At 28.1% G+C, this 13867-nt stretch overlaps 1 protein-coding gene across 1 annotated transcript in view; it reads left to right on the top strand.

Moving 5' to 3' along the window:
• Positions 1–513: 513 nt before the first annotated feature.
• LOC103580770 (hemicentin-2) overlaps positions 514–13867 on the top strand; it is a 167709-nt gene continuing 154355 nt past the window's right edge. The window contains exon 1 of the mRNA XM_014441311.1: positions 514–733. Within this exon, the coding sequence (XP_014296797.1) occupies positions 514–733 (220 nt within the window). The remainder of the gene's footprint in view (positions 734–13867) is intronic.

Here is a 13867-nt window from a genome sequence, read left to right as displayed (position 1 = left end):
CAATAATCGATTTCAATATACTGTTCATCCTATACTGTGATATATAATATATATTATATATCGAATCATATACTATTCCGAATATATTACAAGTTATATATCTGCGAATAATAAAATATATATCTTACTGGTATATTAAATGTTATATGTTTAATATTATATCAAAATGTATTACATCATTATATAATATGTTATACAATAATCCATATATGACTAATATATTTAATAAGCGGCGAAATTTGATGTATTTGCCCATATATAATTTTATCTATTTTTATATTTGCAAAGTATAATTCTCGATAGATGATCAGCTATATATAGCTTTTATGCGGGTAAATTTTACTATAGTATTGTAGTTTTTACTATACTTTTTTCTCCGTGTATAGGTTATGTCATACCCTTGTACGTCTCTAAAATTCGGTAGCCAACTTCCTCTAAAAAAAATAGTACGATAGTAGTAATGTAAGCATTGAAAAGTTTCACCAATTAAGAAAGTCTAAAAAATAATTTAAAATGCAAATTTACAGTTATGATGCTCGAAATCGTCAAGCGGGAAAAGTTAAGTTATGGAGTGAACCTAATTTCTGGGGTAGTAGAGCAACTTTTCGACTTGGATCACCAGCCCAATTACAAATTCAAGAGGTGCGGCCTAGCGATGAAGGAGTATACAGATGTCGAGTTGACTTTAGAAATTCTCCCACACGTAACATCAAAGTCAACTTTACTGTTATACGTGAGTTAAGATATTATTTTATATAATCTGTAGCAACACATGCATCATAACTTTACGACTTGTTGTATATATACTTCAAATATTCTATAGTTACAAACTTTTGTTAATTATTGATCGTTTCATTTTTATATTTTAAATTTTATCAACATTAGAATACCGAATGTCAAAATACCGTTATGATAATTTGATGATTATCATCAACAATTCAAAGTAACTAAGAATGCAGCTAAAACTTTTGTGTAGTGTAAAAAAATTTTTCACTTCAATTTTGAAGTAATGGACTTTAGCACAAGTCTTTAGTGCTATTTTACTTCCGCAGATTTTTTATGTTAAGAGGAAGGATTTGAGTTACGAAAAAAAAAAGAGCATAAGGTATCGGTGGGTAATAAGGCCTAGATAAGGGAGATTTTTAATAGAATCGAAAATATTGCATTTAATCATCGAAATGTATCATTTATCTTCATTTCAATACATTAGTCATTAAATGTAGTGAAGTAATGGTAATTTTTACCATAAACAAGTAAAAAAACATACTTTTACAAAAACTATACGAATAGGCCTTATTTTACTACAGAAGGGTAATAAGGCCTATGGGTTAGACAAACTGGAATAGTTAAACTATACTTAATAAAATTGGTATTAGAGATGAATCATTACTTAAATTTAGCTACAATACTTTCTAAGAGTCAGAAGACTGATTGCTTTGTTCAACAGCACTTAAAACTATCACTATCCTTTTCAAGAGTCAGAAGACTAGATTTTTTTTTTATAATTTCTTCTGCGCAACAGCATATGACGGATGATGAAATATAGAAGACAGAGAATGTGGTATCGGGACTCTATAAATTTGTCGTAACATCTATGCAAGACCCTTCTACTAGAGTAGTCTTTAGCGGAGGCGGTTATTTTAAATATCATTTCTGTCGCCTAGGCCTTATAACCCATCAGAACTTATTACCCACGGGTACCTTACTTTTGAATCACCCTTCTCATGAGCATTTAACATCGCAAATCGTTTTGAATCGATTCTTTTCATCGGGGATAATCATCATTCTATAATTTTTATCGAACCTAATATATAATCATGCAGCTTGATGAATTTATAAGTAAAAATATCTTTTTGTTGCATAGAATATAAATTTTTACAACGATAGCATGTATATATATATATATATATATATATATATATATATATATATATATATATATATATATAGAAAATAAATATTATTATAATAAAAAATATTTATTGATAATAAGAAAACATATTTAACCTATAGCAATCACCGTAATACAATTTACTTAGTATTTTTTTCTCCGAGTATTTATATATTCACATAATAGTTGAGACAGTTTTCCAATAACTTGAACTAGTTTTTCCGTAGCAATGTTAATTGAATTACAATTGTAAATGAATGAAGGAAAATTAGTTTAATAATGAAATTCCAATAGTTTTAATTTTCATAATTAAGTACCCACTTTTGTAAAAGCGTAACGAAAAATTTACGCTTTTATTTAAGTGGAGCGTGTTAGACCCAACGATTCCGACGAACCTTAAGAGCTTAAATGTTTATTCAGCTGTCTTTGTAAATATGCGATATTAGTTTTACACGTCTCAACTTTATATATTTCTCTATATTGACACAGGTTCATATTCGGTATTTATAGATTTTCTCTTTGATTAAGTTTCGAAATCAACTTTAAAAATAAAATTTTGAATTTTGATACTTTAATATTAGTTCAACTTTTTAGCTTTGCTCGACGTAAATTAACATACATCTACATTAATCTAACTAAGATACCCGGAGATAATACAGCCTGTCGGGTAATAAGGCCTAAGTGACAGGAATGATATTTAAAATAATCGACTCCGTTGAAGGATACTCTGGTAGAAAGGTCTTGCATAGAGATGTTACGACAAATTGTAGAATCCCGATACCACGTTCCCTGTCTTCTATATTTTATTATCTGTCGTATGCTGTTGCGCAGAAAAAATTATAAAAAAAAACAATCTAGTCTTCTGACTCTTTAAAAGTATTGTTACTTTTTGATGATTCACCTCTAATACCAATTTAGTAAGTATAGTTAAACTATTCCAGTTTGTTTAACCCTACTGTAGTAAAATAAGGCCTAATCATATGGTTTTTGTAAAAGAATAATTTTTCGTTTGTTTATGGTAAAAATTACCGTTACTTTATCACATTTTATGGTTAATGTATTGAAATAAAGATTAATGATACATTTTGATAATTAAATGAAATATTTCCAATTCTATCCAAAATCTCCCTTAGCTAGGCCTCATTACCCGTCGGTACCTTAGTCAAAGTATAACAGTGATTGTGTTTCTACTATTCTGTTCCTATATTGAACATTCACATACAATTTATTTTGTATACATGAATTTTCTTAAATCCAATTGACAATAGCCGTAACTCAATAACCGAATTGAACACTCTCTAAAATCGAATTAGTGAAAATCACATCACAATCATGATTTGACCGTAAATGGTTACATATCATCAATGAAAAGTATACGACTATTTGAATTAGTGACTAAGTTAGTGACTTAGTTAACTAGTAAACAGTGAATAGTCACTATTTTCATCATTTCAAATTTAAGAGAGCGCAACATTTATGATTCATATTCTAAATATGTTTTTTTATTTTTTGTTCATAATTAAAACGTTCATTAAATTAACAATATGTCTTAATTAATCTCCGGTTACATTTCGAATTTTTCCTTTAAAAATCAGAATGGAAATGAATGGATTATGCCATACTTAAATGTGGATAAAACTAATGATTGTAATTATCGTTTTTAATTATTGTTATGCGACTGATCAAATTACATGAAAACATTATCCATATATTCTTTTACTTTTTCGCGAATTATTTAATAATAATTATATTAATCACCAGTTTTTTGTTGATTATAATAATGTATCATGGTTCAATTTATAATTAGAGGGTAGAAGTGCCATTTGTAGCCATTGCTACATTTTTGGATATTTAATACTTTAATTTAATTAATGAATCAGTACAAAATATAATTCCCATATTAATAGTGGGATAAAAGTATCTTTGAACACATTGTAAAAATTAATTATGACAATGCGTCTTCTGCAAATTATTTTATTTTAGTTTTCCACGTGTCCAAAACTTGCCCTGAGCTGACCAAAAACTGTATCTTTACAAGAGAATATTATATGCGAACAAACTCTGGTCCTGCAACGTTGAAAGTTACAGAAGTTTGAAAGAACTAGCAGCTTTGCTTCTCTGATGCTCATAGCTCACCGTGCCCAGGATTTGGGGTAGCACTTAAAGACACCAACTACCACCGTGCGCCGCCTAGTGGCCACTACGGTACTACTCAGACCCTCTTTTTCTCGTTTTTATCCGCTCGCTGCAACCCTCGTATTCTTACGGGCTTGTCACAACGTAAACATGTCTGAGAGTAAATGTTTGACAGTAATTTAAATTCTTGTAACTGTTAAAGATATTTAATATGAGATAGTCCTGGTATTTTCGAAAGACCTAATTAATTATGCTATACTTTACACTCCAACTTGACTTGAAGTTATGCACTATTAGTTTACTATAGAAAATTTTTGACATCAAAAAGCTCATTAGAGAAGGCAGGAACATGACAGACTACCTTCAAAATTTGACTGACAGAAAAAGAGGTCTTTGAAAAATTATTCCGTAGTTAAGACTTTACGAATAATGATTTTTTCAATAGTGATATTAATTATTGCTGCACAGTTAGAAATCTTATGTTAAATTTAACAGAAATCGTGTGTTACAAACGGTTTACACAAATTTTTGTGTTAATTGAACACATTGCGTTTTTGCTGATCTTTAACACAAAATTTATGTAAAATAAAATTGAACATGGAAAAAAATGGAATTATTTTAATTAATGGTGTCTCATTTTGCCCCACTTTCCCCTAATTGACAGTAATAGGGAACGTATTGATTGAGAATATTCCAAGTGACTACGAACCTTTCACAAAATGAGTGAATCTCCCTCTCTCTCTCTCTGTCCCTCTGGTAACTACTAATACAATCAAGTCACAAACTCCGATGCTGTACTATTCTATCGTACTTCCTACGGAAACCTTGGTCCTTTCGACATCGACATCTTTAACACAATTTAAGCCGTCGGTTGGCCATTAAACTGAAACAACTTGTTCCAGTATAAAATCCGCGTACTGTAGAATCCGTAACATCGACAGTCGGAAGTCATTCACTTCTTGGCAAGGTACCAGAAGTCGATTTAAAACGATAAGAAACCCAACGAACGATTTTGTTAGAAAGTTTATAGCAATGCTAAGTTCATTATTGATTTAGACATTATCCATTTAGTTTGCAAAACTTTCCTCTGCTTTATATACTGCATGACTCGCCTGATCTGGCTGGTGTGCTTGGGATTATATCAGCGAATCCAACCAACTACTTTGCCAACAATTTTATTGAAAATAATTAGCAGCCGGAAAATTTATAAGTAATGGAATAAAGCCATTTATCATCAACAGTTTAGTGAGAGGAAACACCAGTGAAAAAATTACAACTGTCTTCAAACGTAAGATTGTCAGGTATAGGGCAAATATCTTTTACGTTTGTCTCAATGATACGAAGTGAACATCTGTTTGCGTAGTATGATAGCTGTATATTTACTCATTTTTTTTTTTTTTTGAGTCTATTTACATTTATAAGAAAATTAATTATTTTTTCATGCTCCCAATTATAATGCATTTCAGTCTATTTCCTTATAATTATTTGAAATGAACTGTATGGAAAATAATATGTAGTATCATTTACTACAAGGTTGCAGTAAATGTGTTTGTAGTTAAAAATACTACATAAATAATAAAAGTTACTAAATATGCGACAAATTTTACTGTTAATAAGTTGAATTTACTCCTATCTCGCGGTTAATTCTAATGCACACTGCAGTAACAAATACTCCTGGCGGGAGTTGAGAGTACTACAGAAGGAGCACTTCCCGCTATTTCACCATTTTGAGGTTAATCTGTTGTGTATATTCAATTATTAAAGCGTCTCATAAATAATCATCTGACTTTTTTAAAACCCAAAAATTAACAATTTTTTATTTTTTTTTATTCTGCTTGTCTTTACGGCGCATTTATGATAAAAAATGTCGTGAGAAAAAAAATAAAGATTTCGATAGATTTTTTGCCTTTAAAAGTTGGAAAAAAAATTGGCTTTCATGTATTTGGATAAAATTTCTATTTTATCTTTTTTGATAAAATTGATGTATTTCTTTTTTTTAAAGTACATAAAACAATGAACAATTAAAAAAAAAATTGATCAATTTGATCAAAAAAAATTTAACATGGCCCAGCATGGATGGACCCTATTTGTAAATAATTACCATGTTTAGTATATACAAATAATTCAATAAGTGTTTTTAAAAATAATTTATAAAAATTTGAGGTTATATACCGTTTATTTTTACGTAACCGCATATCGAGTAAATTGAACTACAATTGGAGTTACAAATACCGCATGCTGTGGCATATCTTACTTTTTTCGATAGTTGACGCTTAACTACAGTATTGTAGTAAATCTAACCACAATTTGAAGTTGTCTCATGTCATACTACAGCCTGTGGTAAATGGAACTCCAGTTGTTGTTGCCATTACTACAATTTATTTTCCGTATGCATCTTATGCCTTTGATCTCTTTATATATGAAATACTGTCGACTATTTGAAAATTATGTCAACAACTTAGCAGGAGTTTTCAAACCTTTTTTGTTTTTATGAAATCAAAGATCTAGATGTGAATTTACTTGAATACTAAACTTGTTGTTTATTTTTACTATTTTTAATTGTACTGATTTCTATACTTGTTGCAGTAAATAATAACGACAGAGTCAGATTTTATGTTTTTATTTATAAAAATAATAAACTGAAAGTGATGATTAAAAATAAAATGAGCGATTGAGGAGTGCACTTTTGGATTTTCCAACATTTTTTTTTTGTCTGATTAAATTCAAGTCTTGATGAAATCTTTCGATAGCTTCAGATAGTATCTTAACTGATTGATCTGTTCTAGAGATATCGTATACAGCAAAAGTTTTGGATACATTTAACATAAGTAGGGGAGGGTCAATTGAACCAAAAATACTTTAACATTTTTTTTTTATATGAATAAAAGCAAAATGATAACTTTTTTTTACGAAATTATAATTCATTATATAGACTATCATTTCTCATAAGCACATAACTTAACAAATGATGAAAATTTTTAATAAATACGAAATTGTACAACTGCATCAAATGGTTCAATCGACCTCTTTGCGGGGGCAATTGAACCACTAGTCGGGGACAATTAAACCAAGAGTATTAGAACCACAAACGAATGACTTTAATGAATAATTTACTATTCATTACAGCTCAAAACTAAAATTACAACAATTCTCATAATATTCATTATATTATATAACATTATATGTTGTAACAATCACTTTTAGAACTTCTGTCAATATAATTATTTTTTTTCTCGGTTAGTTTAGCTTGTTTTCACATTCTGTCAAGATGCGCGCGCATGTCTGATGCCCACAGTGTGATTCGTGTGGTTCAACCGTCCCCGAGAGTACTGGTTCAATTGATCCCATATGATTTTATTCAGATAATTAGTTTAAAAAAAAATATTCAAGAACTACTTTACTAGAAGTAAAGTTAGAAATTTATGATTAATATATGTAAGAAGATATTACAAAAAAAGTTTTAAGATAACATTTGAAAAATAAAAAATTATTAAACAATTTGTCAAGAGCTGAAAAAGAAGTTCAGATGCCTAAAAACACAAAGACTTGAATTTTTTAAAATTAAATCATCATATTGGCTCCAAATTTTGGTCAGACTAAGGTTTAGTTCATTAAAATATAATTCCAAGAGAACGACTCATTTTTATATTTTTTTCGATTTTCTAAGCTTGCTGGTTCAATTGCCCCATGGTTCAATTGACCCTACTCTCCCCTACATTCACACACACACACACACACACACACACACAAACACATTGACGTCAACGTAAAAATTATCATAAACAACTCATTCCATTATCAAACCCTAACATTCGAATATTCAAATTATTAAAATGGGAAAAAATATTTTTGCAACTCATAATAAGAAAGTACGTCTTTAATTGGTTAAAAATGATACTACAAAGAATGAATATCTTGAAGAATGTTTACATTGTTCGTGAAGAATATGACTAATCTACACTTTTTATATAAATATATTCGCTCTGAGTGAAGCCATGGTAGGGAAAATCAAATTGACTGAAGCGTTTACAGTGGTTACTTTCGGAGTTACGGGAGGCTATGATTACTGATATTGTAAGCAAGCACACATGAAAGTATTTATTTTGTTATTATTTAATTATTTATTTTTCATTTTGATTTTTTCCTTAGTATCATATTTTGACTTTGATATGAATTTCAAACAACTTAACCTAAATGCTTACTGCAATCTTTTTTATTTTTTATCATTATACTTACTTATTGTTGGTTCGTTTAGCTAAAAAACAAAACTGCAATTACTATAAAACTGTCACATATTTTTGACAACTTTTTTTTTTACTATTATTTATAATATTTATTTATTTTTATGTTTCTTGCTATTGACATACGTATAAAAACATACTCTGACAGCCTCCCGTAGTTCATATTTTGTCTGGCGCTGCAGTCACACTCATAGCGAATAGATATACTATTTGTTAGTCACTGAACGATCCAACAGAAAACCCAATGAACAGCCGTCTCGAGTTAGGACAACGGAAAGTCCCAGACTGTAGATAATCATCTAACTGTATTTTATTATAACCTACAATTCACTATATGAACCTTGACTCTAAACTCTAGTTATTTTTGCTGAGTATCAATATATTGAAAACAATAAAAATAATTTTAAATTATTATAAAAATCAATTAAGTCATATTTAATTGTTAATGTTATTATTTAATAATTTTTTGCATCAGAAATAATACAGAAATTAATTTCATATTAATTCGATTAAATTGATAAGAAATCATCAATATTTTTGGCGCTCAATACAAGTTACTTCCATTGTAAGTAATAAATTAATAATCGGTAGAAAATACTGTATTACAATTAAAAATTACTGGCCTTGATATTTTAAGCAAAAAATAATGCAGTCATTTTTTTTTTTTACGTATTTTACGTTTCTTTTAAGAATTATTCAGATTAAAAAAGCTATATATTATTCGAATACTATGAATTTTTATCAATAATTAAAAGCGGAAAATGTTTTAAATAAAGGAATTATTACTCATACTGTTAATGTGAAACTAACGTCGCAGAGGCAAAAGAAGGTTTATCTGCAGACCAGAGAGCTGAGTATCCGCGTTTTGAATTTAACAGGACGAAATCCACTAAAACAAAATTTTAATGCACATTTATATTAGGAACTTTCGGCTAACGTAGAATTAAAATAAAAGCTGTGAGTTTTGTTGCTTAACTTGACAATTAGCATAAATTTTATTTTAAATATTTCGGTAGCTTTGAAATTTATGCAAAATGTTAAGAAATAATTTTTTTTTTTTTTTTTTTATTTGGATTTATCAGAAAGCTCTAAAATTAATAAATAAATGATGAGAATTTTATTTCTATTTTGGTTGCGGAATGACCTTTTTTTATTTAATTATAATTGAGATACATATTTCATTTATGATTTCCAATAGCAATTATATTTTTTATATATAGCTGAATCTACTATTGGTATTTTATATACATTCAGATCAAAACTTTTTTAATTAAAATATTTTTGAAATTGAAATTAATTTGTAGGAGAGGAGCGAACAGAACGCAAACGAAAAACAATTTTTATGACCCGGGTCATAATATCTGGTCTTAATCTAGCTTCATCACACCCAAGTAAGCCTCCCCGCATGAAAAAATCTTATATCCTAAAATTATACTGAATAATATAACACATTTTATATTACAATATAATTATTTATATAAGAAGTCATATCGCGTTACTAAAACCAAAAGGGCGTATCTCAAAATATACGCCCTTTTGGTTCTGCAGAACCAAAAGGGCGTATAAAATTTTTTTTTTTGCTCCAATCAATGTAAAAATATTGAAAACATTAAAATCTATGGAAAAAACGAAAAAAAAAATTTTTTTGTTTTATGCCCTTTTGGTTTTAAGCAAAAATTTTTTTAAACTCATAAGGGCGTATCCTATTTTTTCGGTTTATTATTAATTATAGGTCAGAGTAAGAAAAAAAATTGCAAGGGTAATAAGAATTATCATTCCACAACTTAATTTATCTGAACAAATATTTATTTGAATGAAAAACCAAATTTCTTTATTTAATTTTGATCGAATCTTAAGTTTGTCACAATTTTTTTAATTCAACAATTAATGTAAAAAATATGTATAATTCGGGAACGAAAAAATTCTAAATTCTATGAGTGCTGTGAAATTTAATTTAATCAACTTAAAAAAATGCACATTTAGATTGTTCAATTTTTCAAAGGTGCATTTTTTCATTTTTCAATCAAAGTTTCATTTTCTGTTTCCTGTTTTTTTTTTCTTTTTATTTTCAAAAATCAATTACCGTTGTTCTTGAGAATTGTTATGGTTCTAGAATACCAATATATCAAAGCAAGTTTAATGACCTAAATCATTTTTGTGCATCAGGCACCGTCCCACAAAAATATTATCAATATTATTAAAGATTAATTTTCAGCGATGGTAATAGTTTATAAATTTTTTTATTATTGTCAAGTTATGTTCTAAAAAAAATTAAAAAAATTTTTTTCATACTCTTAGATACAGATGATTCTGACGATGGAGATGGTATAGGACTAATACCCTGATGAATTTATTTTTTCTCTATTTTTTATTTGTTTTTTCACTTAAATAAATATTTGTTCATATAAATTAAATTGTGGAGTGATAATTTTTATTACGCTGGCAATTTTTTTTCTTACTCTTACCTATAATTGATAATAAATCGAAAAAACAGGATACGCCCTTATGATTTTAAAAAAATTTTTTCTTAAAACCAAAAAGGCGTAAAACAAAAAAAAAAATTTTCTTTCGTTTTTTCAATAGATTCTAATGTTGTCAACATTTTTACATTGATTGAAGCAAAAAAGTTTTTTTATACGCCCTTTTGGTTCTGCAGAACCAAAAGGGCGTATATTTTGAGATACGCCCTTATGGTTTTAGTAACGCGATATGAACATTATATTCAAACATGCTTATATTTTTGCCGTCTTATATAATTATATATATTCGTATATAAAATAAAAATATAAATTTTTTTATGCGGGTTCTGTTGGATTGTTTAGTGACCAATAAATAGTATATCTATACATACATAAAAAGTGTGTTATCAGAAGGAATTTGCTATGACTAATAGTAATATGATTATAAACTCACATTACATTTTAAGAATATTATATTTTTAACTTTATCTGAAATTTTAAAATTCATTTAAAAGTATAAAAAAAAAAATCAAACAATCATAACACCTGAATACTTTAGCCGTTTTTTAAGGCATTTATCTTCACACCAATGGAATAAAACGAGATGTCAGCTGTCCTAACCGTTTTTCAAGAGATATATGTATAGCCGAAGGTGTGAAGGACTTGTGCATATTTGCATGCCTCTCGTGTACACACATTCCTCTATAACCGTATGCTTTATCGAATCGCATAACGGGAAAAGAGCTTTGAGATCGAACTTATGGTAAATGTTCTTGTATATATTGACGATTCTACTGGTTATACCATCTTTTCATTCTCCAACAGCATATACGTATATCCATACATATAAAAAATTCCGTCCTTTCGCAATCCAGATATTAATCATTTATACGATTGTGAATTCCTACTTGTGCTGACAATATGATTTTAAAGAAATCACCTCTTAAATAACTTTCCACTATTCAATAAAAAAAAAATATATATAAAAGTCATATATTTAATTTTAATATTCAAACAGGTTATAAAATTTTCATTATAAAATCAGGTAACGGGGGGTAATAAAGCCTAGTTATGGGAGACTTTCAATAGAATCGAAAATATTGCATTTAATTATCTAAATGTATCATTAATCTTTATTTCAATACATTAGCCATAAAATGTAATGAAGTAATGGTAATTTTTACCATAAACAAACAAAAATTATACTTTCACAAGAACCATACGAATAGGCCTTACTTTATTACAGTAGGGCAATAAGGCTTACGGGTTAAACAAACTGGAATAGTTTAACTATACTTACTAAAATTGGTTTCAGAGATGAATCTCACTTAAATTTAGCAACAACACTTTTTAAGAGTCAGAAGACTAGATTGTTTTTTATAATTTCTTCCGCGCTACCCAGGTCAAAAGAGTAAATCTGTTCTAAAATAAATGATAAATTCAAATATTTTTTCTTTGATTCAAGTTTATAAATCGTATGTATATTATGTGGAATTCAATCTTTTTTTTCCGTACTATTCCTTATCCAGGCCAATATCAGACTTATTTTCGTATGATATTTAGTCTGTTTTAAATCGGGTTTAGACTAAAAATGAACTTTTTTATTATAATGGTCTGTGTTCAATTGCTTTTAAGGACAAAAACAGACCTTATTTAATATAATTTTTAGTCTGTTTTTAATCGCTTTTAGATCTAAAAGAGGACTTTTCAAAAATGTAAATAATAATAATAATAATAATCTACACTGAACGAAAGGTTATCTTGATTCAAAATGAATTATCTTGATCCAAGAAAATTTTTAGGGAAATGAAAAATATCTTAATTCAAGAAATTTTTCTCTCGATAATGAACGTTTTGATGCAAAAATGTATTTTTTCAATTTAAATGAGTTGAAGTCTTAATTTGAAAATATATAATATCTATATGTCTATAGACTTATAAATTTATTTTAATTTTCTTAATATTTGAAACGCTAATGCGCTTCCGTAATAAGGTGTCACAAGAATTTTGATGTTTTCTAATGCCAAAATATTTTCGATTTTATCCGGTAAATGAGAAAAATTTTTTTGACATTGTAGGAGTTATTTTAACACTTTTGTTCAATGTTATAAATATGCAGTCAAGACAACTAAAAATTAAGCTGTCAAACTTTCATTAACTATCGACATTTTTATTCTAAAGATACTAAATAAATAGTAAACAAAACATAATCAGTTCTGTAACTTAATATTTTTTTTATAAATATTGCCTACAAATAAAAATATCACAAGTCCATGATTTAATCTACTCTTGTCCTTGCATATTTTCAGAACTAAAATTTTTTAAAGTTCAAGAATTAATCTAGTTTGGTCTGCCCGTAACGCAATAGTTTTTTAAAATAACAGGTCGAAAACAGCTTAAAATTTTTGTAAAAGATCAAAAACAGATGAAATAGTCCGATTAGACTAAAATCAGATCAAATTTTTCGGTCCGAGTAGACCAAAAACAGATCGAAATTTTGATAGAAGTTCAATAACAGACCAAGTAGTCCAAATATAGTCTAGTTACACCAAAATCAGATCAAATATTTCGACCCGGGTACGACAGCATATGACGGATGATGAAATATAAAAGACAGGAAACGTGGTATCGGGATTCTATAAACTTGTCGTATTATATCTATACAAGACCCTTCTACTAGAGTAGCCTTTAGTGGAGGTGATTATTTTAAATATCATTTCTGCCACTTAGGCCTTATTACCCAACTGGCTTTATTACCCGCAGGTACCTTAGTACAAATGAGTTTATCAATAGATTCGTTTTTTTCTTTAATTTTTAATTTTCAAGAATATAAAAAATTAAATAAATTGGATCCTTCTTTTTTTGACAAAGGTCTGTAACTAGTTAAACTTTGCTCTTATTGGATTTCAGTCGATACGCTGGGTGTAATTTAAAAGTTATTTATTTTTTAATAACTTTTTTCCAACTTCAGTTATTTTTCATATACAAAAAAAAACTCATTTATGAAATAATTTTGCACCCTTATTTCCAGTATGACTGTATTTAATTTTTTATTCTTCATAGTAATTAACCAGCTGAGAGTTCAAATTTGAAACAAATCTGAATTTAGCCATCAAATGCAGGAAGCTTTGCAAATATTA

Source organism: Microplitis demolitor, chromosome 8 (assembly GCF_026212275.2).
Source record: "Microplitis demolitor isolate Queensland-Clemson2020A chromosome 8, iyMicDemo2.1a, whole genome shotgun sequence".
NCBI classification, from domain to species: domain Eukaryota; kingdom Metazoa; phylum Arthropoda; class Insecta; order Hymenoptera; family Braconidae; genus Microplitis; species Microplitis demolitor.
The sequence above is the reverse complement of the archived record's forward strand: the minus strand, read 5'-3'. Positions and strand labels throughout refer to the sequence as shown.